Source organism: Mesoplodon mirus (genome assembly GCF_964341445.2).
Source record: "Mesoplodon mirus genome assembly, chromosome: 16".
NCBI lineage: Eukaryota > Metazoa > Chordata > Mammalia > Artiodactyla > Ziphiidae > Mesoplodon > Mesoplodon mirus.
Window position 1 is genome coordinate 3,182,241 of NC_138992.1, and position 21,516 is coordinate 3,203,756.

Here is a 21,516-nt window from a genome sequence, read left to right on the forward strand (position 1 = left end):
ATTTAAATCCTCTTCTAGTTCTATTTTCGAATATGATAAATATCTGTAGATGTAACCTGCACAAAAAAAGCGCTCTTTATTGTGGTCCTCTGTGATTTTTCAGCATGAAGGAGTTCTAAGACCAAAAAGCTTGAGAACCACTGAGCTACCGGGTAAAGATGCACACCGCAGCACAACTTGTGAGGGGAGTAGCATAGCCCAAGGTTCTTAGGGTTTAACTGCCAGTGACAGAAGCATGAAAAGTTGCCGCAACTCAGTGTGGCTGCCTTTGAGAAGGAGACAGGCCTGCTAGGTGTTGTTCGAAATGGGATAGATGCATCCAGGGTGAATGATGGGGATAGGTATTCTGGTCCTTCTTCCGGTGGTATGATTTTAAAAATATTTTCGATCCAGGGCACTTCTACGCCTGTCTGCAATGTCAGCATCTGGCACAGAGCCTGCCACACGGTGTGAACTAAACTGTTGGTTAAATGAATGAATGAACAGCCTGTCTCACATGTGCTCAGCCCCTCAGAGAAGCGTTGAGCATCGCGAGAGTTTTCTGCGCTGCCACCTTTGACACGGGCCTGCAAAACACAGTAGGGGCCATGTTCCTGTTTATAACAAAACCAGTGATCTGTAGGTTTGATCTCTGTTTTGTGGAAAAATTGGCATTTCCACATCATCAAGCCATTCAAATCATTCTTAGTGACTGAAATTTTTGCTAAGGATGGGCCACTAACTTTATTAATTGAACTTTTATTTTAATGCCCAGCTGCCCTTGAAGGGTTATGTTCAGCTTCTGTCATCTATCACTATCCTGGTGGAACTGGTGGTAAAACTGGAGCTCGAAGGTTCCAGGGTAGCTCACTTCCTGCTGAAGCAGCCAACAGACATCGACCAGGTAAGCTCTGCTCTTGCCTCCATCCTAGACTCAGTTACAGGCCTTAAGCAAGCAGGAGTTACCTGTTACTGTTCCCTCTGAGGGAAGGTTGAGTGATGTTTAAATAAAATATAAAATCTGTTGAGCCAGAAATCCTGCACGTGAGACATTGTCTTCGGATTCTATTGAATATGTATTGATCTTATTGAGTCTTATCAAATGATATTAATGGATTACAACGATGGGTTGATTTCTGGACCAGTTGCATAAAATTTCATGGTAGGCTGTCTTTGAAGTTCTCTGTCTGGGTCCTTGTCATAATTTCTGTGTGTTTGGTGAAGTTAGTCCCAGATGTCAATTTTAACAGCTAATTCAGGGCCCTGGGAGCTGTTTCCTATTTTTCTGGTTGATGAAGTTCTCTTAATGCGTGAAGTTTGATTTGCTCATGTTTGTTAGCACCTATGAAGAGTAAAAATGCATCTTTGGAGGAGCAGAACCACAAATGCTTGTTGAATGAACTTGACCCTTTTGACCCTTAATAAATGAATTTGCCTTAAATGTTCAGGATGTAGTTGTCATACCGCATAGGTCACGAAGATAATAACAAAGAATGCAGAGATCAAGGCTATACACAAAACTACTAGGTGTTTTTTGAACCATGAGATTTTTACAGATTTTTTCCCCCCCAAAGAGAAGGCCCACGGCCGTTGATGTGTATTGGATGGGGAAATGCCTTCAATGTCTTTTTCCCCTGAATTATACCATCCCCGTCACCAGCAAAGACTGCAGAGACGACCTCTATGAGCCAGTCAGTGTAGCCACTCAGTCTGAATCTGGGTGCACTCTTTGTAGAACTGCTTAGATGAATCTTTGGTGGTCCTTGAAGATGTTTTATCTCCCTTCAGCAGGCTGTTCCTAACGGTTTTAGTGGGGTCTCAGTTATTGGAGAGGAGAGTAGAGCAGGCTGAGAAGTGATAGAGAAAGTCCTCAGACGGGAAGGTCTGCTCCCTGCTTTCCTGGGCTTCAGTTCTGACTTGAGATGCCTCCCGTCGGTGCTCACCACCTGTGTTTATCCCGTGTTGTTGTAACTGCTGTCCCTGCTATGAGATTCCAGCATTTCAGGTCCTCTTGTCCCCTCGCGCCAGCGGCCAAGTGCTAAAATATCCAACACACAGGTGACAGCTGTTTTATCTTCTCCTTAGAAGAAAGTCTGCTCTCTCTCTGGGGGTGCCTTTTGTTGAAGGTTGTTTTATTTTATTCTTTCCCTGCTATTTGAAGAGTTACAATGCGTTGAGACTGTTCTACTCGTGTGATTAGTGAGACTCTGGAGCCTTTTTAGGGTGATGTTTCACTTTCTCCCCTTGCTGAAGATGGGCAAAGAAAGTTTTAAGCCTGAAGAAGTGCTCCGTCTGCAGTAGAGAAATGTCTTTATTTAGCTGTGCGTGGTGTGAAATACTTGAGAACTTTTTACTGTTGAAGACAGTCTGTGGAGAAGAACATCCAGTGAAGCTTGGATGAGAGCTGGAAGAGCAGCGCTGATGGCATTTAGGTTGGAAATGATTTTACCACCTTTCAGGCATTAAAGGGTCCAGAGCCATGAACGGATTTGCTATCATGAGTATATATGTTGCTTCATCTTGGATATTAATTTCAAGATTAGTCAGTTTGTAGTGGCAGCCTCATCTCACATCAGGAATTTATGGTATCTACTCTTTGAGGTGAAGACCAGACCAAACTGATTATTTAATATTCTCCCTTGAATTTATATCTCAGGTTCCTTTTTCACCAGCAAAATAGCAGGCTACAGATGTCATTTAATGCCCATGTGACCTGGAGCAAGTTTAATCTCTCTGTGCCTCAATTTCCTTACTTGTGAAGTGGGGGAGGTAATAATTGTACTTACCTCGGAGGGTTCTTGTGAAGGCTGCATGAGATACACATATAAAGGACCTACAACAGTCCCAGCCGGTGCTGGATAAATGTTAGCAGCCATTATTGTTATCAGTATTATATTGTTGATTGTCAGGTAGTTTTAAGACTTGGTCATATGAATTCATGAATAGTGTTAAAAGACTCTAGACATCTCAGATCCCCTTTACATAGTTTTCAAGATTTCCTCTGAGAAAAGGGAATTTTCCCCCCTCTTAAAACTGAATTTAGTTTCAAAAAAGAATTCTGTACTCCCTAAGTCTTTTTGCTTTAATTCTCCTTTTGTTTAAATTTTTAAAAAAAAACTTCACTTTCTTAGTATTCAGAGTATTCAAGGTTATTCAAAACTTGGTTTATTAAAAAATCAATAGGACAGTCTGCAATCAATCCAAAAGGAAATGCTTATTGACTTACAAATGTTTCTCCTTTATGGTTATTTGTACTTTTTGGACTAGCTTCATTTATTAATAGTAAGCATTATCATCCTGAATTATTGAAATAGCTATGAATGATTTGGCATCTACCCTAGGCCAGGTTGTGCTAAATGCTTTCCTTACAGGTGTTTCATAGCAGGTGTTTGAGGGTAGTTATCAGTAACTCCTTTTTGCAGGTGAGGGATTGAGGTCTAAAGCGATGGGGTAACTTGCCCCAAATCACGCAACTGGCAGCGGCAGACTCGGGGCTGGAACCAGGCTGGGGTGACTGCACAGTACGCATCCTTAATTGCTCCTCTAATCGGCCTCCCGTTGACTGGTTTCCCAAACTCCTGTGAGTTCATAAATGACTGATTTTAGTGATCTCAACCTGACGAGGCCTTGAAAGAAGAGGTATCAGTGGGAATATGAGACAGAGTGGCATAGACTAACATTGTACATTTTCACAAGTGTTTTATTCTCAGCTAATGACCTACAAAGTTAGTATTTTTTATTTTAACTCTGGAAGCACTAAAAAAAACATAAAAAATGATTACAGTGCAAAAGAGAAGTGAGCTTTGAAAATCCAACCATTGCTAATAACTTACCGCTTGTTTTTCTCTAGTGAGGCTTGTCGAGAGAAAAAGTTATAAAGACTGAACTGCTTTTATGTAGTCTTTAGTACGGAGGAAAAGATTAAGCCACTGAAAATTGAGAGAAAGTAAAAATCTTTGCTCTTTTCTTTCCTTATGATGAATATGTTAAGTTGATTTTATGGTTTAAGTATATATTTCCTCATTTGTGAAATTTGAATAATGTTATTTACCTAGTCAGACTGTGAGTTAGATACCTTGCACAAAGCACCCAAGAGATTCTCAGTAAAAATTTGCTGTCACAATGACAGATAGTTTAGAAGGATCAGCTCTGAATACTGAAGAGGGTGGTTTATTTCTGATGCATATTCAGTGTGTATATACATATGATATATATAATATGACTTAAAGTGATAAGGATTCGGTTAATTTTTTTAGTCCAGTATGAAGTTTTGATGAGAGTGTCATCCTAGTAAGATAGGGACTAGCTAAATTGTCTTCAGCTGAAGAACTTGAAGATTATTTGTACAGAATGTATATTTTTACAACTCAGAGTTCATATTGCCATGTAATCATCCACTAGAACCTTTAAATTGCTAGGAATTTGACCACAGCCTTTACGTTTAGAAAAATCAGTATTGATTATTTTCAGAGAATAAGCTTATCTCTTTTGTGATTGAAGAAAGTTTTGATTTTTTCTTCCTGTACCCTTAATAAGTTTTATTTATTTATTTATTTATTTATTTTTTAAGAAAGAAAATGGAAAATTTTATTCAAGCCAAATTTGAGGATTTTATAAATGGTTCTTATGAACCTAGGGACAGGACAGCATAAAGACGCAGACGTAGAGAGTAGACTTGAGGACACGTAGAGGGGGAAGGGTAAGCTGAGGCGAAGTGAGAGAGTGTCATGGACATATATACACTACCAAATGTAAAATAGATAGCTAGTGGGAAGCAGCTGCATAGCACAGGGAGATCAGCTTGGTGCTTTGCGACCACATAGAAGGGTGGGATAGGGAGGGTGGGAGGGAGACGCAAGAGGGAGGGGAGATGGGGATATACGTATGCATATAGCTGATTCACTTTGTTAGCAGAAACTAACGCAACATTGTGAAGTAATTATACTCCAATAAAGATATTTAAAAAAAAGATAGGGCTTCCCTGGTGGCACAATGGTTGAGAGTCCGCCTGCCGATGCAGGGGACAGCATCTCAGAAAGCTCTGAGAACAAGTCTGCCTGTTAGAAGTCAAGGCACAGTTATATGAGTTTTTTGAGACAAGAGAGCTGTACATTTAATGACGTGTTGACAGTTTACACAATCCAGATCTGAGCATCATCATGGCGGTGGGTCATGTGTCCTCTTACAAGATAAAGACGGAATGTTATCTTTTAAGGAATTGCCTTGTTGATGCTAGGAGAATGCTGCTTTTTTTGATTGAGCAGGTATTTTTGCTGCTGGGGGAGGTAAATAATCAAAACGTTGATTTGACATCTGTCACTTTTCCTTTATAGAGGGAATAAAAGTGGAGCTCATGCTATTTTATTTATTTATTATTTTAAAATTATTTTTAAATTTTTAAAAATTTTTTATTTAACATCTTTATTGGAGTATAATTGCTTTACAATGTTGTGTTAGTTTCTGCTGCATAACAAAGTGAATCAGCTATATGTATACATATATCCCCATATCCCCTCCCTCTTTATTTTAATATATAAATAAGTGTTCTGTATTTCAACAAAATTGTATGATTTGTAGTTAAATGCTCTTTGGGAAGTATTTTGCAAGACAGATTATCTACTGTTGGAAACATGCAGACATGACTTTTATGAATATAGAGCTAGTACAGCTAGCTAGTGTAAAACAAAGGGACTAGGAGGGCTTTGCTGCTGATTGCTAGGAGGATGGATCCTGGGTCTCAGTCTCTCTGTCTGTAAAATGAAGAGGCTGGACTGGATTCCTACTTCTAAGATTAATTTCCATGAGCCTACGTCTTTTGTTTATATTCAGGAGTGTTAACAATTTCAGATTACATACTGAATACCACTCCCTTCCCTGAAGCAGAATTCAGTTATGAGCTAGATAAGCTTTTAGTTATAGGCTCTGAGCATCCTGTTTATAAAAACCTTACTGATGATCGTTTCTTATTATACAGGCAATTTTTGTGTTGTATCTTTTACAGCAACCTGGACAGCCTTTTTGGCCATAGGTGGCGCTGTTGCACCTTTTGAAAGTCTTAATTTTCCTGTTTGTGGGAAGAAGACTTAACCCACGTTCCTTTAATTTGACTTCTTTGTTTAATGCTTCAGGATAGCACAGTGTTCATTATGTCTGGATACCTGGACAAATTATTCTAGTTATATCTTCTTTTTATTCTATCATCTCAGTGTGAAAATTTCAGACTTGCTGTGCAAACAATGGCGAAATTGTACTTTTCTTCCAGTATTAGAAACCAGTGAGCCATGATTTTATAAAACAGATAGAAGTGGTCCCTGGAGCACCCTAAAGCTGAAAAATGTATTGAACTCCCTGAGTATTGAACCCACTGCTGTGTGTTAATTAGTGGGAGGTGATTTCGTTGCTGTATGAAGGAGCGTAGTTTTTTGACTTGGGTTTGAATGCACATGCTACCACTTAGCCATGCGAACTTGAGTCAGTTCTTTCTGAGTTTTTCCCTTGTCTGTAACATAGGGACGCTTATACCTGCTTTGTAGAATTGTGAGAATAAGAAATTCTGTAAAGTGTTCAGCACAGTGGTTATCTCAAAAGAGCTCAAACCCTTAGCTATTGTTTTGTATGAAGCCATCATTTTATATAGTCTTTAGCAATTACTAAGGAATTAAAATAGAAAAAGCTGGTTTTATGACGAAAGATCCAATTAAGAAATGAGTAAAATATTTGAAGAGGGTCAGTACTTCCTGTACTCATAATTTAGCAGCAGCATCAGAATTAGGGCTGTTATACAGTCACCCTGAATGTTAAGCCACAGAATTTTTGGCTAATTAGTATATGTTGGGGCCTAAGTGGGCCCAGTAACTACACTCCTCTTTTCTCCACCAGCCAACTGAGAGATGAGACGAGAGAGGAGGCAGCGGGAGGTAAACGTCTCCTTTGTTACTGGTAAAGCCACATTCTCCATGGACTTTAGGGCTTCGGGGGAAATGGGTGTCTTAATACCCTATCCCGGAACTAGAGAGACTCACGCAGTCGCAGGCAGCTCTGGGCCACAGTGGGCCTTCCTATGAGGGGACCTGTCCCCGTCATGCTCAGGGCTCTCATGTCACAAAGCTGAGCATCCTGGGTGCTTCCTGAGGGTGGCCAGCACCCGGGGGGAAAGAACGGTTTCCCGTGCCCCACTTGTCTCCCAGACTCCCTGAGCCCACTCCTCACTCCATTTGTGTGAGGAGGGCTAGCCGTGGGCCAGGGGTCAGGAGTGTTGAGGGAGAAGCCCTCCTCATGGCCCAGAGGAGTGGGGAGGAAGCGTCCCCTCCCTCGGTTTGAACAGGTCGTGGAGTGGAACAGAAGGGTGCTCCCCAGGAGTTTATAAATAGAGAAATAAGGATGTTCTCTGTGACTTAAACTAGCAAGGAAACATTAAAGATGATTAGAAGGGAGACAGGTGGGGTATGCTTCATAGTTAACATTTGTTGGGCACCTAAAATGTGGTGCATACTTTTCTAAGCACTTTGCAGAAACTAATTTAATCCTTTGATCCTCACAACAGCCAAGTGAGGTAGGTTTGATTATTTTCCCAACCTTACAGATGTGGAAATTGAGGCACAGAGAGGGTAAGTAATTTGACCAAGGTCACAGAGCTAGTAAGTGGCAGAGCTAGTATTTAAACCCTGGCAGTCTGGCTTCCAGGCTCTCAGAGATGGGCTTTGGGTTTTTAGAGGTATCGCCCTGTCTGTGGATCTCTATGTACATCTGTCCATCGGTCAGCCTGGAAAGGGTGGGAAAGGGAGAGTTACACAAGTGCTCACAGCTGTGCCTCGGCCACTGTCCATGCACCGTGACCAGCATTCATTGTGGTCTAGGCAGCAGGTCTGTCCCTGTAACAGAAGTTTAGTCCATCAAGTTAATCTAGGAAATCCCTCTTGCTCTGCATCTGTCCTTGCTTGCCATGTGGCCTCCTGCCTAGGATTGGGCTGTTGGGGAGCAAATGTGCTGATTGTTGAACTCTGATATTTTAGTCTGATCGATAATTTTATGTCTCCTGTTACATTAATAAGTTAAACCTCTGTTTCTTTTCTTTTCTTTTTTTTTTTTTGGTCACACCCTGCGGCATGCATGATCTTAGTTCCCTGACCAGGGATCGAACCCGTGCCCTCTGTATGGGGAGCGTGGAGTCTTAACCACGGGCTGCCAGGGAAGTCCCGGCCTCTGGTTTTCTTACACCAGTCGCTTATGAATTTGGTTGATGTGAAATCAGTCCATTGGAGGCTGATGATGCTGATAATATAATTTCTGAGCACATTGAGGTACTCCTGTCTGTGGGGACCTGGCTGGAGGGTGCTCCTTTTTCTCACTGTGGTTTCTTCAGACAGCACCAATTATTATCTCCCCACCCCCTCACACACAGAATGAGGTGAGAAGCCTTCTGAGTAGGCCAGATAATCAGATAGCAAAGCGTACCTAGAAGTGGGTTTAATAAAAGGAAAGGGCCTCCAGGGAGTCCAGCTAGATGTTAAAGTTCATCTGGTAAAAGCTGTCCATTTTTTGTGATTGAGCTTGTTCTTTGCTGTTCGAAAAGATTGGATTAGATGGATTAGCTTAAAAGGCAGAAAAGGATCGTTTCAGGTGGTATTAATACATCCACACCAGTGAGAAGTGATAGTTGACCGCCTGTGTGAGGCATGAGACAGAAAGATTTTTACAAACTTCATTGAACAACCTTAAAAGCTCTGCAATCTCAGTGTACTTAGCATGGGGCCCGGTTCATCCCTGGCTGCCCTAAGAGGTCGAGTAATTGATGATTGTGATTATCACTCTGAGGCATCGAAAAAGTCTCAATCATATTCCCTATTCAAAGGACATGGCACAGTATAATATATTTGACCAGGTTTTTCACTGAACAGGACGTTTTTAGCACTATCTGTAAATCTCACATTCCCCAAGTTTCCACACAGCTCAGTGTCCCCTCAGTGCAGATCTGTCAGCACTCGTCGTGGGCATGTTGTGGAGTGTGTGATGGTGCAGCATCCCTGGCTCCGCATCTGCACTGCAGGCTTTCTCATCCCCATCTACCTTGTAGGGTTGCCCTGACAATCACACGTGATGGTTGTCAAGAATTGTGTTTGGCATATAGTCAGTATCCAATAGAAAACACCTGTTTTTTATTATAATCGTGGCTTCTAGATTGCAGTGGTTTTTAGTCTGCATGTAAAAATGGAGATTGCAATACACAAAGTAGCTCTTAAGTAGCATCATGGGACCTATTCTCTGTGGACGACTGAAAACATGCTATTTCAGTAAGAATATATGTTATTGGGACATACCTTTCTGAATCTTGTTAACATGTTTAAAAATGATCATAGCTGGGCTTCCCTGGTGGCGCAGTGGTTGGGGGTCCACCTGCCGAGGCAGGGGACACGGGTTCGTGCCCCGGTCCGGGAAGATCCCACATGCCGCGGAGCGGCTGGGCCCGTGAGCCATGGCCGCTGAGGCTGCGCGTCCGGAGCCTGTGCTCCGCAACGGGAGAGGCCACAGCAGTGAGAGGCCCGCGTACCGCAAAAAAAGAAAAAAAAAAAAGATCATAGCTAATGATAAGCAGGACTCTTTTTTTTTTTTTTTTTCTGCGGTACGCGGGCCTCTCACTGCTGTGGCCTCTCCCGTTGCGGAGCACAGGCTCCGGACGCGCAGCCTCAGCGGCCATGGCTCACGGGCCCAGCCGCTCCGCGGCATGTGGGATCTTCCCGGACCGGGGCACGAACCCGTGTCCCCTGCCTCGGCAGGTGGACCCCCAACCACTGCGCCACCAGGGAAGCCCAAGCAGGACTCATGAACCCAGTTCCTCTTAGGGTATGTTTTGCCATCATGGGAAATTACATTCTATAGAGAAGGCTAATTGGGTCTCGTTGATATTTGGATGGTTTAATAGATGATCAAGGCTTTGCTTCTTGATAATAAAGAAGTTAATTGTTTTGTGTTGTAAACTAACTACAGAGCTATCTTCTAGAAGTTGGAAATCCTTAGCTTGTGAAATGTCCAGTAAATCATTGTGTATGTGTGTCTGTGTCTGTGTGAACGTGTGTGTGCGTGCGCACGCGTGTGATTTTAGGAAGGAGAAATAAGTTCCATATAGCCTTCTGATACCTTTCTTCTCCAGGCCAAGGTGTGGGCGTATATTTATGCAAATAAATTGATATTCTTCTGTCACTTGGCTTATTTGTGGGAATAAGAAATTCTCATACTTGTTTCAAAAGAGTTAGGGAGTATAAGCTTGGAAAGTGGGAAGGGAGAGAGATAGGGAAGCACTTTACAGTTTGTGCAGGATATGAGAAATAGTTTTTCTTTTCTTTTTTTCCTTCTAAAGCATAAAGGCACTGAATTGTAACATACTGTTGCTCAGAATTGCTTTTCTGATCAGATACAAGTGTCTCAGCATTTTTGAGGCTATGTGAATTATGAAATGTGATTTAGCAGTTATCTTTAAAAGTAGTTTTGTTTTTCAAATAAAAGACCATAATCTGTTCTTTCTTCCAGGGGCACAAGAAGTTCTCATTGATCCAGGTACATGATCTATGTGCTTAGTTTCTTTTGGTTATTTTTTTAAGTGCTTGTTTCATGGTGGTGTGAATGAATGGTTAAAATTTCTGGATTATGATCTTTGGAACATACTGATTTAAGTAACTTTAAATCAGAACTGTTACAAACCTGATTGTTGTTTGTTCCTTGTTTCATGGGACACCCTATTGATTTATGTTGTTTGTCGAAGAGGGAAATTCTTCCTCTAGCATGGTTAAGTGAATGATTTGCAGTGTGCCTTTAAAATTCTCTGAATGCATTGAGCATGCCTGTCCAGTGAATTTTGAATTTACTCATAGTAATGACTTTGCTCTGATTCTGTGGCTTATGCTCCTCTCAATGTGAATTTGAATTCTCTGTTGCATTTTGTATGTGTGTTCTTAACAGGGAAAGACATTTTGCATTTTTTACAGAGGTGCGTTTTCCTTTCCCCTCTTAATGCCTTCTGTAATTAATACAGCAAAAATCTCTTTTATTGCAGTGCTTAATTATTTCATAACGAGCTCTATTGTTTTCTGCCTTAATCAGACAATGACAAAGAATAATAATAAAAAATGAAAACCCTCCCTTCCTTTGAAGGATGGAAATCAGATGGTCATGCTTAAGCATGCTTTGTGACCAACACATTTACTTTCATCTCATTGTGTATCTTGATTTTGAAATGAAATTGATTCAGGTTTGTAGATTTTTGTTTTAACATTTGTGTTGCATTCTTTCTCTAGGCTGATGTTTCCTGATGGAGCTTGTGGAAAGTGTTTTCCTTCCTAGAGGAAGGAAAACAAATATTTTGCTTTGTTTTTAGGAGACCTGAGTTGCTGATGAGAAAGCAGTTGAGGGCGGGCTGAGGAACTGAATGATACTCCCTCACCTCCCGTCCAAAACTGATGAACGATGAAATCAGTGTTAGATGTATTGGTATTGGAGCAATAGAAGTTAATGAGCCCAGACTGGCTAGTTATGCCTGATGGAAAGTACAGGATTCACTCGTAGGAGAATTAGGTGCTTTACCAAGTAGAAGTAGCTTAGAGCTGTCAGAAAAATCAGTCATATGTTGAGATTAAAAAAGGAATATAATATTTTTTATTTCTGAAACTTTTCAAAATAAGCTTGTATAGAGCTGAAATTGAGTTTCAAGTGCTGGGAGTAAAGTCAGGGTGGTCCTGTGGGGCTGTTGTCCAGGGAGAGGGTGAGGCTGGCAGGAAAGGACTCAGAGCCAGGGTTTGGCATCCCAGGACGCCCTCTATCACGGTTCCAAGTGAGAAGCATGAAGCATGCAGACTCTGTCTTCTTCCCCGAGGGAGAGCAAGGAGAGAGTTGAGATTCTGCCCTGCCCCCCCCCCCCCCCCCCCGCCAGTTCACCTGGAGCCCTTCTAGCCTCTGCTCACAGGGCTTGTCCCAGGACTGGCCGCAGCCTTCTCTTCACTTGCCATTGTCTCATCTGCCTTTCAGACGTTAGTCTCTTCTCTGCCCTTTGAACCCTGGCACATGTGTTGGTGGGTAATCACGACTCCTGGGAGCAGTGTGCTGTGACTCTGCTTAGTCTCTGCTAGTGTTCTCTCGGGGTGGCAAAATTGTTCGGCTCTATAGAAAACCCAGCACGAAATTGTATCACTTTCATTTTATTTTTGAACTTTAAATGGATAAATTATTTGAAGGAAGCTGTTTCAGAGTTTTTGCTGCCTGCTTTCCCCACAATCATTTCAAAGGTCAGAAGGAGGAGATTGACCGTCTCGGGAAGAAGTTCTCCAATCACTTCTAGCACCTCAGCTTCTGAGCCCTTGATGGGCATTTGAAACAGAATGCTTCTTGGTGTCACACTGTTGTTTCTTGTCATTTCTGAATATTGCATGTACATTCAACAGCTCTTTCAAGTGAAGTGATCTTTTGTCCAATTTCAGTTAACTCAAATTTGCTTTTCCCATTTTAATGTTGACAGGAGTTTCTTCTTCCTTTAATGAAAATTAGCAATTTGCACTTACTACTTGAAGGCACTGGTCTGAGGTGCTTTTTTTTCTTAACAGTTTTAATACAATTTACCCATTAAAATATACAGAGGTTTTTACTCTATGACCAGAGTTGTGTATCACCATCAGTCCTGGACATTTTCATCACCCCAGCAAGAAGCCGCATACAGATTATCAGTCACCGCCCATTTCCCCCATCCTCTCCCAGCCCCAGGCAACCACTCTTCTGTCTCTGGATTTGCCTGTTCTGGACATTTCCTAGAAATGGAATCATACAACTTGTAGTCTTTTATGACCGACTTCTTTCACTTAGCATAATGTTTTCGAGGTTTGTCCGTGTCGTACCACGGATCAGTACTTCATGTTTTGTTTTTGCTGAATAATATTTCACCACGTGGATAGACCACTTTTTGTTTACCCCTTTATCAGCTGATGGACATTTGGGTGGTTTCTACTTTTTGGCTGTTATGAGTAATGGTGCTGTTAACATTCATATATGTTTTTATGTGGACATACGTTTTCAGTTCTCTTATGTATATGCCTAGGAATTAGAATTACAGGGTCATACGGTAACTAAATGTTTAACCGTTTGAGGAACTTCCAGATTGTTTTCCAAAGTGGTTGTGCTGTTTTACTTTCTCAGCAGCAAGTGTATGAGAGTTCCAATTTCTCTATGTCCCCATCAATGCTTGTTATTAACTTTTCTTTTTTTTGGGCAGTTCTATAACTTTACTTAACAACCAACAGTTAGTTCTCATCCACATGAACTGTCTTTAGGTTTTTGATAATGGTGACAGGTACACAGGTAGCCAAAGAACAGAGCTTGTTTGGTGCATCTTCATCTTCATGGTGTTTTCTGGACAGCTGCACATGGATACACTACGGGACATTCCTTATTCCTTTGGCCCAGACAGCTTTGTTGAGCCTGGTGTCAATGCGCACATCTGGAATTCCCATCTCCTTCATGGCAAGTTTCCGGATTTCTTTGAGTGCCCGAGGGGCACGCTTCTTGAAACCCACTCCAGGGATGCTCTTGTGGACGTTGAGGGTGTATTTTCTGGTCATCACCTTGTTGACGGCAGACTGGCCCTTCTTCTTGCCAGCCTTCCTTGAGGGAGCCATCTAAACCCAGTCGACGAGAAGGCTCAGAGTGGAGTGGGACAAAGCCAAGCCAAGTCCTCCCTCTCAGCCGGCCTCATGCAACCACCCTCGGGGCTCCTGGAGCCCCAGGTCAGGGTGTTATCATCTTTTTGATTATAGCTGTTCTAGTGAGGGTGAAGTGGTTTCTCCTTGTAGGTTTTTTTTGTTGTCATTTAAAATGGAAATAGAATTTTTATTTGTATTTGTATTTGTGTATATTTACTAATGTTAAAATATCATAAAAGTTTGCCATAATATATATATATATATATTTTTTTCTTTTTTAAAAATTTTTATTGGAGTATAGTTGATTTACAATGTTGTGTTAGTTTCGGGTGTACAGCAAAGTGAATCAGTTACACATATACATATATCCACTCTTTTTTAAGATTCTTTTCCCATATAGGCCATTACGGAGAATTGAGTATAGTTCCCTGTGCTACACAGTAGGTTCTTTTTAGTTATCTATTTTATATATATAGTAGTGTGGATATGTCAGTCCCAATCTCCCAATTTATCCCTCCCCCCACATCCCCTGGTAACCATAAGTTTGTTTTCTACATCTGTGACTCCTGTTTTGTAAATAAGTTCATTTGTACCCTTTTTTTAGATTCCACATATAAGCATTATCATATGATATTTGTCTTTCTGTGTCTGACTTTACTCAGTATCACAGTCTCTAGGTCCATCCACGTGGCTACAAATGGCATTATTACATTCTTTTTTTACGGCTGAGTAATATTCCATTGTCTGTGTGTACCATCTCTTCTTTATCCATTCTCTGTTGAGGGACATTTAGGTTGCTTCCATGTCCGGGCTATTGTAAATAGTGCAGCAATGAACATAGGGGTGTGTGTATCTTTTCAGATTATGGTTTTCTCCACCTCCTTGTAGTTTTGATTTGATTTCCCTTATAGCTATTGATATTGAGCATCTTTTTTTTTTTTTTCTTTTTCCGGTACGCGGGCCTCTCACTGTTGTGGCCTCTCCCGTTGTGGAGCGCAGGCTCCGGACATGCAGGCTCAGCGGCCATGGCTCATGGGCCCAGCCGCTCCGCAGCATGTGGGATCTTCCCGGACCGGGGCACGAACCTGCATCGGCAGGCAGACTCTCAACCCCTGTGCCACCAGGGAAGCCCTCCAGCTTTCTTTTGATTTCCATCTGCATGGAATATCTTTTTCCATCCCCTCACTTTCAGTGTGTATGTGTCCCTAGGTCTGACGTGGGTCTCTTGTAGACAGCATATGTACAGGTCTTGTTTTTGTATCCATTCAGCCAGTCTATGTCTTTTGGTTGGAGCATTTAATCCATTTACATTTAAGGTAATTATATGTATGTTCCTATTACCATTTTCTTAATTGTTTTGGGTTTGTTACTGTAGGTCTTTTCCTTCTTTTGTGTTTCCTGCCTTGAGAAGTTCCTTTAGCATTTATTGTAAAGCTGGTTTGGTGGTGCTGAATTCTCTTAACTTTTGCTTGTCTGTAAAGGGTTTAATTTCTCCGTTGAATCTGAATGAGATCCTTTCTGGATCACTGAAAGGTCTTTTCAGATCGTTTATCCATTTTTAATTGAGTTATTTGTCTTTTTATTGTTGAGTTGCAAGATTTCTTTTTATATTGTAGATACAAGTTCCTTATCAGATATATGGTTTACAAAAATTTTCTCCTATTCTGTGTGTTGTTTTTTCACTTTGTTGATGGTGTCCTTTGAAGCTTAGAAGTTTTAAGTTTTGATGAAGTCCACTTTATCTAACTTTTCTTTGTTGCTCGTGCTTTTGGTGTCATATCTAAGATCTGAGGTATTTTAAAAGCAATTTAATTCTTACAACAGTTCTAGGAGGTAGGTACTGTTGTTACCCCCAATCTATAGATAAGGAAACTGAAATGCAGAAAAGTTCATTGACTTGTTATGGGTACAGCTAGTTAGTGGTGATGTGGGAATTCACACCCACACATTTGTCTCCAGCGTCTGTTCTCTTAACCACCATACTCTATTCCTTTCTATAGGAATGGTTAATTAAAAAGCCTTTATTACTTCTTTGATTTCTTACTAATTTTTTCTCATTAGGGACCTCATCTCTTCCTTTATAATACTTTGCAGAACTCAGTGTAGTTTTATTTTAGGTCTAATGTAGGCAGCATTGCTATCAGTTAATACCGCATTACTTACCCTCCAGTGATGATTGTTGCTAATTGACCTAGGAAGTCATACTTAACTCTTTTTTGGTCATTACACTAAAAGAAGAGTCATGGCTACCGAATGCTCTAAGAAAGTAGATGATTTATTTTATTTTGCTAACCAATGAAAGAAAAACCCAGGGTTGACATAGGTTGTAAATTTTCCAGAATAGGGTCATTGTCTTCCTTATATTTCATTTTGTTTGGTCACAGTGTCTAGATAGTGCCTTATTGTCTGGCAGATTAGTTAGAGCATGGTGCTCATGAATCATTGTAATGACAGAATTTTGACAACAGTATCTGTTGTTTCACAAGAGAAAAGATAATATAGAAATACTGCTCAGATTTATTTTAAAAGCTTGGAATTTTGAGAAGAGTTCCACAAACCATACAAAGGTATTTTCATTAATTTTAGCTCTATCGTAGACACGTTATGGTTACATAGCAGAGTAAATTTATGAACTGGATTTGACAGGAGAAGTGTAATATTGATTATTTGTTTTAATTAAAATATGCTTTGGGGCTTCCCTGGTGGCGCAGTGGTTGAGAATCTGCCTGCCAATGCAGGGGACATGGGTTCCAGCCCTGGTCTGGGAAGATCCCACATGTCGTGGAGCAACTAGGCCCGTGAGCCACAACTACTGAGCCTGTGCGTCTGGAGCTTGTGCTCCACAACAAGAGAGGCCGCGACAGTGGGAGGCCCGCACACCGCGATGAAGAGTGGCCCCCACTCGCCGCAACTAGAGAAAGTCCTCGCACAGAAACAAAGACCCAACACAGCCAAAAATAAATAAACAAACAAACAAATAAATAAATAAAATTAAAAAATATATATTATGCTTTGGATAAAGTAATTTAGTGCCCATGAATGAACAAAAATAAGTTTGCATTTATGTATGACAGGGGGGCAGCCTTCCTACATATAGATGTTTTGATCTGTTTTTTGGAGTATTTTTATAGCTTTTCAGCAATGTTCTAACTTTACAATTCTATTTTTTATTATTTTTTAATATTAATTTAAAATTTTTTGTTTATTTATTTATTTAATTTTGGCCTCGTTGGCTCTTCATTGCTGCTTGGGGGCTTTGTCTAGTTGCGGTGAGTGGGGGCTACCCTTGTTATTCTTCTCTTTTTATGGTTTTGCCTTTCTTTCTCCTGTGTCATTTGTCTCTGTTTTATTCCCTCTTTATTTCTTTTTTTAAAAAAATTAATTTAATTTATTTTTGGCTGCATTGGGTCCTTGTTGCTGCACACGGGCTTTCTCTAAGTTGCGGCGAGCTGAGGCTTCTCATTGCAGTGGCTTCTCTTGTTGTGGAGCACGGGCTCTTAGGCGCGTGGGCTTCAGTAGTTGTGGCTCATGGGCTTAGTTGCTCTGTGGCATGTGGGATCTTCCTAGACCAGGGCTCAAACCTGTGCCCCCTGCATTGGCAGACGGATTCCTAACCTCTGTGCCACCAGGGAAGTCCCATTCCCTATTTCTGCTTCATTTTACTTTTGTTGACTCTCCAGTTTGTGCCTCCTATACAATCTTGCACATGATAGGAACTCAGTAACTTTCTCTTGAATGAATTATTAAACTGTTGTTGGACTGATACTGGGGAGCCCTTGTGATGATTTTTTTTTTCAGCTTTTCCCCACTTCTTAACTATGCTCCTTCTTTTCCTTTCCTCTAGCCTGGGTTTCAGCCTGCCTGTGGCATTGATTTTTCCTGTCTATAGACTCCTTGTTTCACTGGTTCACAATAGTGTTACATGTGGGCTGTCAAAACTTTATAGGTGTCAAGAAAGATCAAATCCATTGCATACTAGTATTTTTAGAGTGTGTTATTCTTTTATTGAGTGAAATTAAATCATTCTGACCCACTAAGCTCTCCCGTGAGCTATGCTCTTTTTACCTTCTTACAGGTTATATTCTTCCGGGTTTCTGCTATGCTTTTTCCCCCCGGCCTCTGTGCTGGAGTTAAGTAAATCATTAAGGGAACGCCCGTTATCAGTGGTGTCTTTTTTTTTTTTTAAATATGGAGGGAAAATTTGTTCCTTCTCCCTGGTTGGGGGCTTCTTGGATGAGGTGAGGTACCGTAGGAAGAATGAAGAGCCCACCTTGTTCTGACTCCCACTCTCTCCCTTCCATTCTCCAAGGGAAAAGAGTAAAAGTCAACAATATGAAGACAGATTATTAGAGCTAATGAGATAAATCAGGATAACCTCTTATCTATTAAATATTATTTCATGCCAGAAACAACGGTATTGTAAACATGAAAAACACACAAAGCAGGAAAGTACTGTGGTTAAAAATAGAGGCCTGGGTTCGAATTCTGCTCTGGAGTAAACAACTCTGTAATCTGGAGAGCTGGTAGGAATGCTCAGCCTCTTTAGGACCTGTTTCCTCCCCTGCAGAAACGGGGCTCACTAGGAGTCCCCCCCGCGTAACGCTGCCATGGGTTGTAAATGAGGACACGCAAGGGTGTCCCCACATAGGTTCTGATTCCTCGTTAGTGCAGAATAACATAGTTTTTGCTGTGATGGCCTTATGACCACCCAGTGTAGATTCTCAGTGCTCCAAAGGGCTGCCTTGTGGCTTGGAGGTGGACTTCTCAATTCTGTAAGGACCCAAGGATTGTGTCATTGGGCCTTGCTGATTTGAATCTATTCTTTAGAAAGTAAATATTTTAGATTTTTTTCAGGCATGCATGCCCTTTTCTTTTATTATTTATAGTTCTACCCTCTTATCTCTTGCTGTGATTTTCACAAAATCTGTAGAAACACAAAATCCTAAGCCGCCTGTCTCTTCCCAGTTCTCTGTTACGGTTCTTTCTTCCCTGACTAGAAGAGGATTTTGCATAGGAAATGTTCTATGTTCCTCTTTGCTTAGAGTCTCTCTGTCTATCTGCCCATCTTTCACCTGTCCATCTGTCCATTTATCTATCCACTCATTCTTCTGTCTTGTTCCAGAAAGCATTTGAGGCAGCGTACAGAAGAACAAAATACCAGGTGAGCAGGTGAGAGAATGGGAGCAAGTTTAGACAGCAAGGCGAGGAGACGAGCTTGTGTGAAGGTTGCGGGCCGTGTGAGACACACCCTTTGCCCCGTGAGTTCTAAGATCAACAGCAAATGTGTGCCTGAGTCTCCCAGTAGACATGAGGGAAACAGAATTTGTTGGAGATGCTCAGTGTCCCTGAAATAAACAAGTGGCTTAGGAGAAGCCTAGCTTTTCCTGCTATGAGGCTTACGAGAGTATTTTTTGAGTGTTCTCTGAAATCAGAGTATTTCATCTTTTTTTTGTCAGAGTTCTCTGTATAGTTGGTTACATTCTATAAACGGAAATGTCTCCAGAACTCTTGCCCCTGTGAGTTTGATGGCTAGGGAATTAGGTGGTTCTGCTTATTGACAGGGGTTGGCCAGAAATAGAAAATGACAGCCTCAGAGAGGATGCCAGTATTTGTAAGTTATGTTTTTTTAGTGCTGTATAGTTCAGAAAATACTTTCACATAGTTTATCTCCATTTGAGGGTGCAGTGTGGTTTCTTGCTAGCATTAAGAGAAGAGCTTAGTGCTGGGAGATAATGCACACTGACTACATTGCTGTCAAGACAACTAAGCTAGTTATTATAGACATGTTACTTTTATATAATGCATTTCATGTTCTTTAATAAAAAGTTTCAACAGGGAGGAAAACTTATTCTGAGTTAATTAACATTTAATACAATGCTTTGATGGTAAGACTATTATAGGGAGTGTCTAAGCTGTGAAGACTTTAAAAATGGTTTCATTGTTTAAATTTCAGTTGGGAATATTCAAGCTTTATCTTATTTGTGCCCTTCTTTTAAAATAACAAAGAAACAAGACGGAAAAAGCAAAAGATTATTTCTTTTCTTTCTCTCGGTTTGCAGGTGCCCTCACCACTAATGGCATCAATCCAGATACCAGCACTGAGATTGGACGGGCTAAGAACTGCCTTAGCCCTGAAGACATAATTGACAAATACAAGGAGGCCATTTCCTATTACAGCAAGGTGATTTTACTCTGTAGATCCTTTATGTAACTGTGTTGTTTTAATCAGAAGTTCCTGTTTTACATTGTGCAATGCTGCTGCAGTATCTCCTAAGTATTTGTTTCTGTGAGTATTCATGTATCCCCAATGCATAATACTATATGCCTAAAAATGGTTTTTGTAGATTAAAAATAATGTGTATTTAATTTAATAAGTCTGAAAATAGGAGAAAAAGAGGCTATCATAGCCCTGCTACTCAGGGATAACGTTTAAAAAATTTTTTTTTAATTTTTTATTTAAAAACTTTATTTTTTGGCCACGCCGCATGGCATGTGGGATCCTAATTCCCCGACCAGGGATCGAACCTGCGTCCCCTCACTGCAGTGGAAGCATGGCGTCTCAACCACTGGACTGCCAGGGAAGTCCTCAGAGATAACATTTAAAAAAAAATTAATTAATTAATTAATTTTTGGCTGTGTTGGGTCTTCGTTGCTGCGTGCAGGCTTTCTCTAGTTGCGGCAAGTGGGGGCTACTCTTCGTTGCAGTGCGTGGGCTTCTCATTGCGGTGGCTTCTCTTGTTGTGGAGCACGGGCTCCAGGCACGTGGGCTTCAGTAGTTATGGCACACGGGCTCAGTAGTTGTGGCTTGCAGGCTCTAGAGCGTAGGCTCAGTAGTTGGGGCGCACGGGTTTAGTTGCTCCGTGGCATGTGGGATCTTCCTGGACCAGGGCTCGATCCCATGTCCCCTGCATTGGTGGGCAGATTCTCAAGCACTGCACCACCAGGGAAGCCTGGAGATAACATTTTTAATATCTATTTTCTGTTCTTTTTGTCAGTGTATATCATCTATATCATAAAATGGTGAGCATTCTGTACTTATTTACTGTGTGGAGACCTACATTTTTCATTTGGCAGATTATGTGTTTTTCTGCATTATTGAATCTTCACTTTTTCACTCTTAGAAAAAAATGTTTGAACATTCTTGTACATATATTCTTTTGTTCTTGTATGAGTATTCCTTTAGTTAAGATTTCTGGAAATTTAGTCACTGGATATGACATTTACATTTATCATAGGTTACTTTCAAGTTACTCTCCAAATTCCTTCTCCAACAGGGAATGAAAAGATGTAGAATTACTCATTTAACCAATTCTCTATTACTGAATATTATTTTCCTTCAATTTTTCTTTCCACCGTTGTAAACAGTGCTGTGATAAATGCCCTGATGGATAAATCTTTTTGGGCTGATTTTTTTTTTTTTTTTTGGCGGTACGCGGGTCTCTCACTGTTGTGGCCTCTCTCATTGCAGAGCACAGGCTCCGGACGCGCAGGCTCAGTGGCCATGGCTCACGGGCCTAGCCGCTCCGCAGCATGTGGGATCTTCCCGAACCGGGGCACGAACCCGTGTCCGCTGCATCGGCAGGCAGACTCTCAACCACTGCGCCACCAGGGAAGCCCTGATTTTTTTTTTTTTAAAGGAAACAATTACCAGAAGTGGACTTGAGTCAAAAAGTGTGCATATATTTTTTAGAGTTTACATATACATTGCTGTATCGTCCTCCAAAAAGCTTTATAACAGTTTGTTCTCCTACAAACAGACACTATCCTTTTAAAATATTTGCCAATATGATGAGCAAAAGTCATTTTTCATTGTTTTAGTTTGCATTTGATGACCAGTGAGGTATTGAACATTGTTCACGTA

General features: G+C 41.0%; 1 protein-coding gene and 1 pseudogene across 3 annotated transcripts in view; one reads left to right on the forward strand and one right to left on the reverse strand.

Moving 5' to 3' along the window:
- Positions 1 to 21,516, forward strand: part of TRAPPC9 (trafficking protein particle complex subunit 9) — a 509,314-nt gene that overhangs the window by 25,788 nt on the left and 462,010 nt on the right. The window contains exons 4-6 of one of the 2 annotated variants that reach the window (XM_082601297.1): positions 755 to 883; positions 10,504 to 10,530; positions 19,715 to 19,836. In XM_082601297.1, the coding sequence (XP_082457423.1) occupies positions 755 to 883; positions 10,504 to 10,530; positions 19,715 to 19,836 (278 nt within the window). The remainder of the gene's footprint in view (positions 1 to 754; positions 884 to 10,503; positions 10,531 to 19,714; positions 19,837 to 21,516) is intronic. The other variant, XM_082601296.1, reaches the window with a different exon arrangement.
- Positions 13,257 to 14,019, reverse strand: LOC309791911 (large ribosomal subunit protein eL31-like; annotated as a pseudogene). The gene has a single exon. The product of its transcript is annotated as a large ribosomal subunit protein eL31-like (transcript).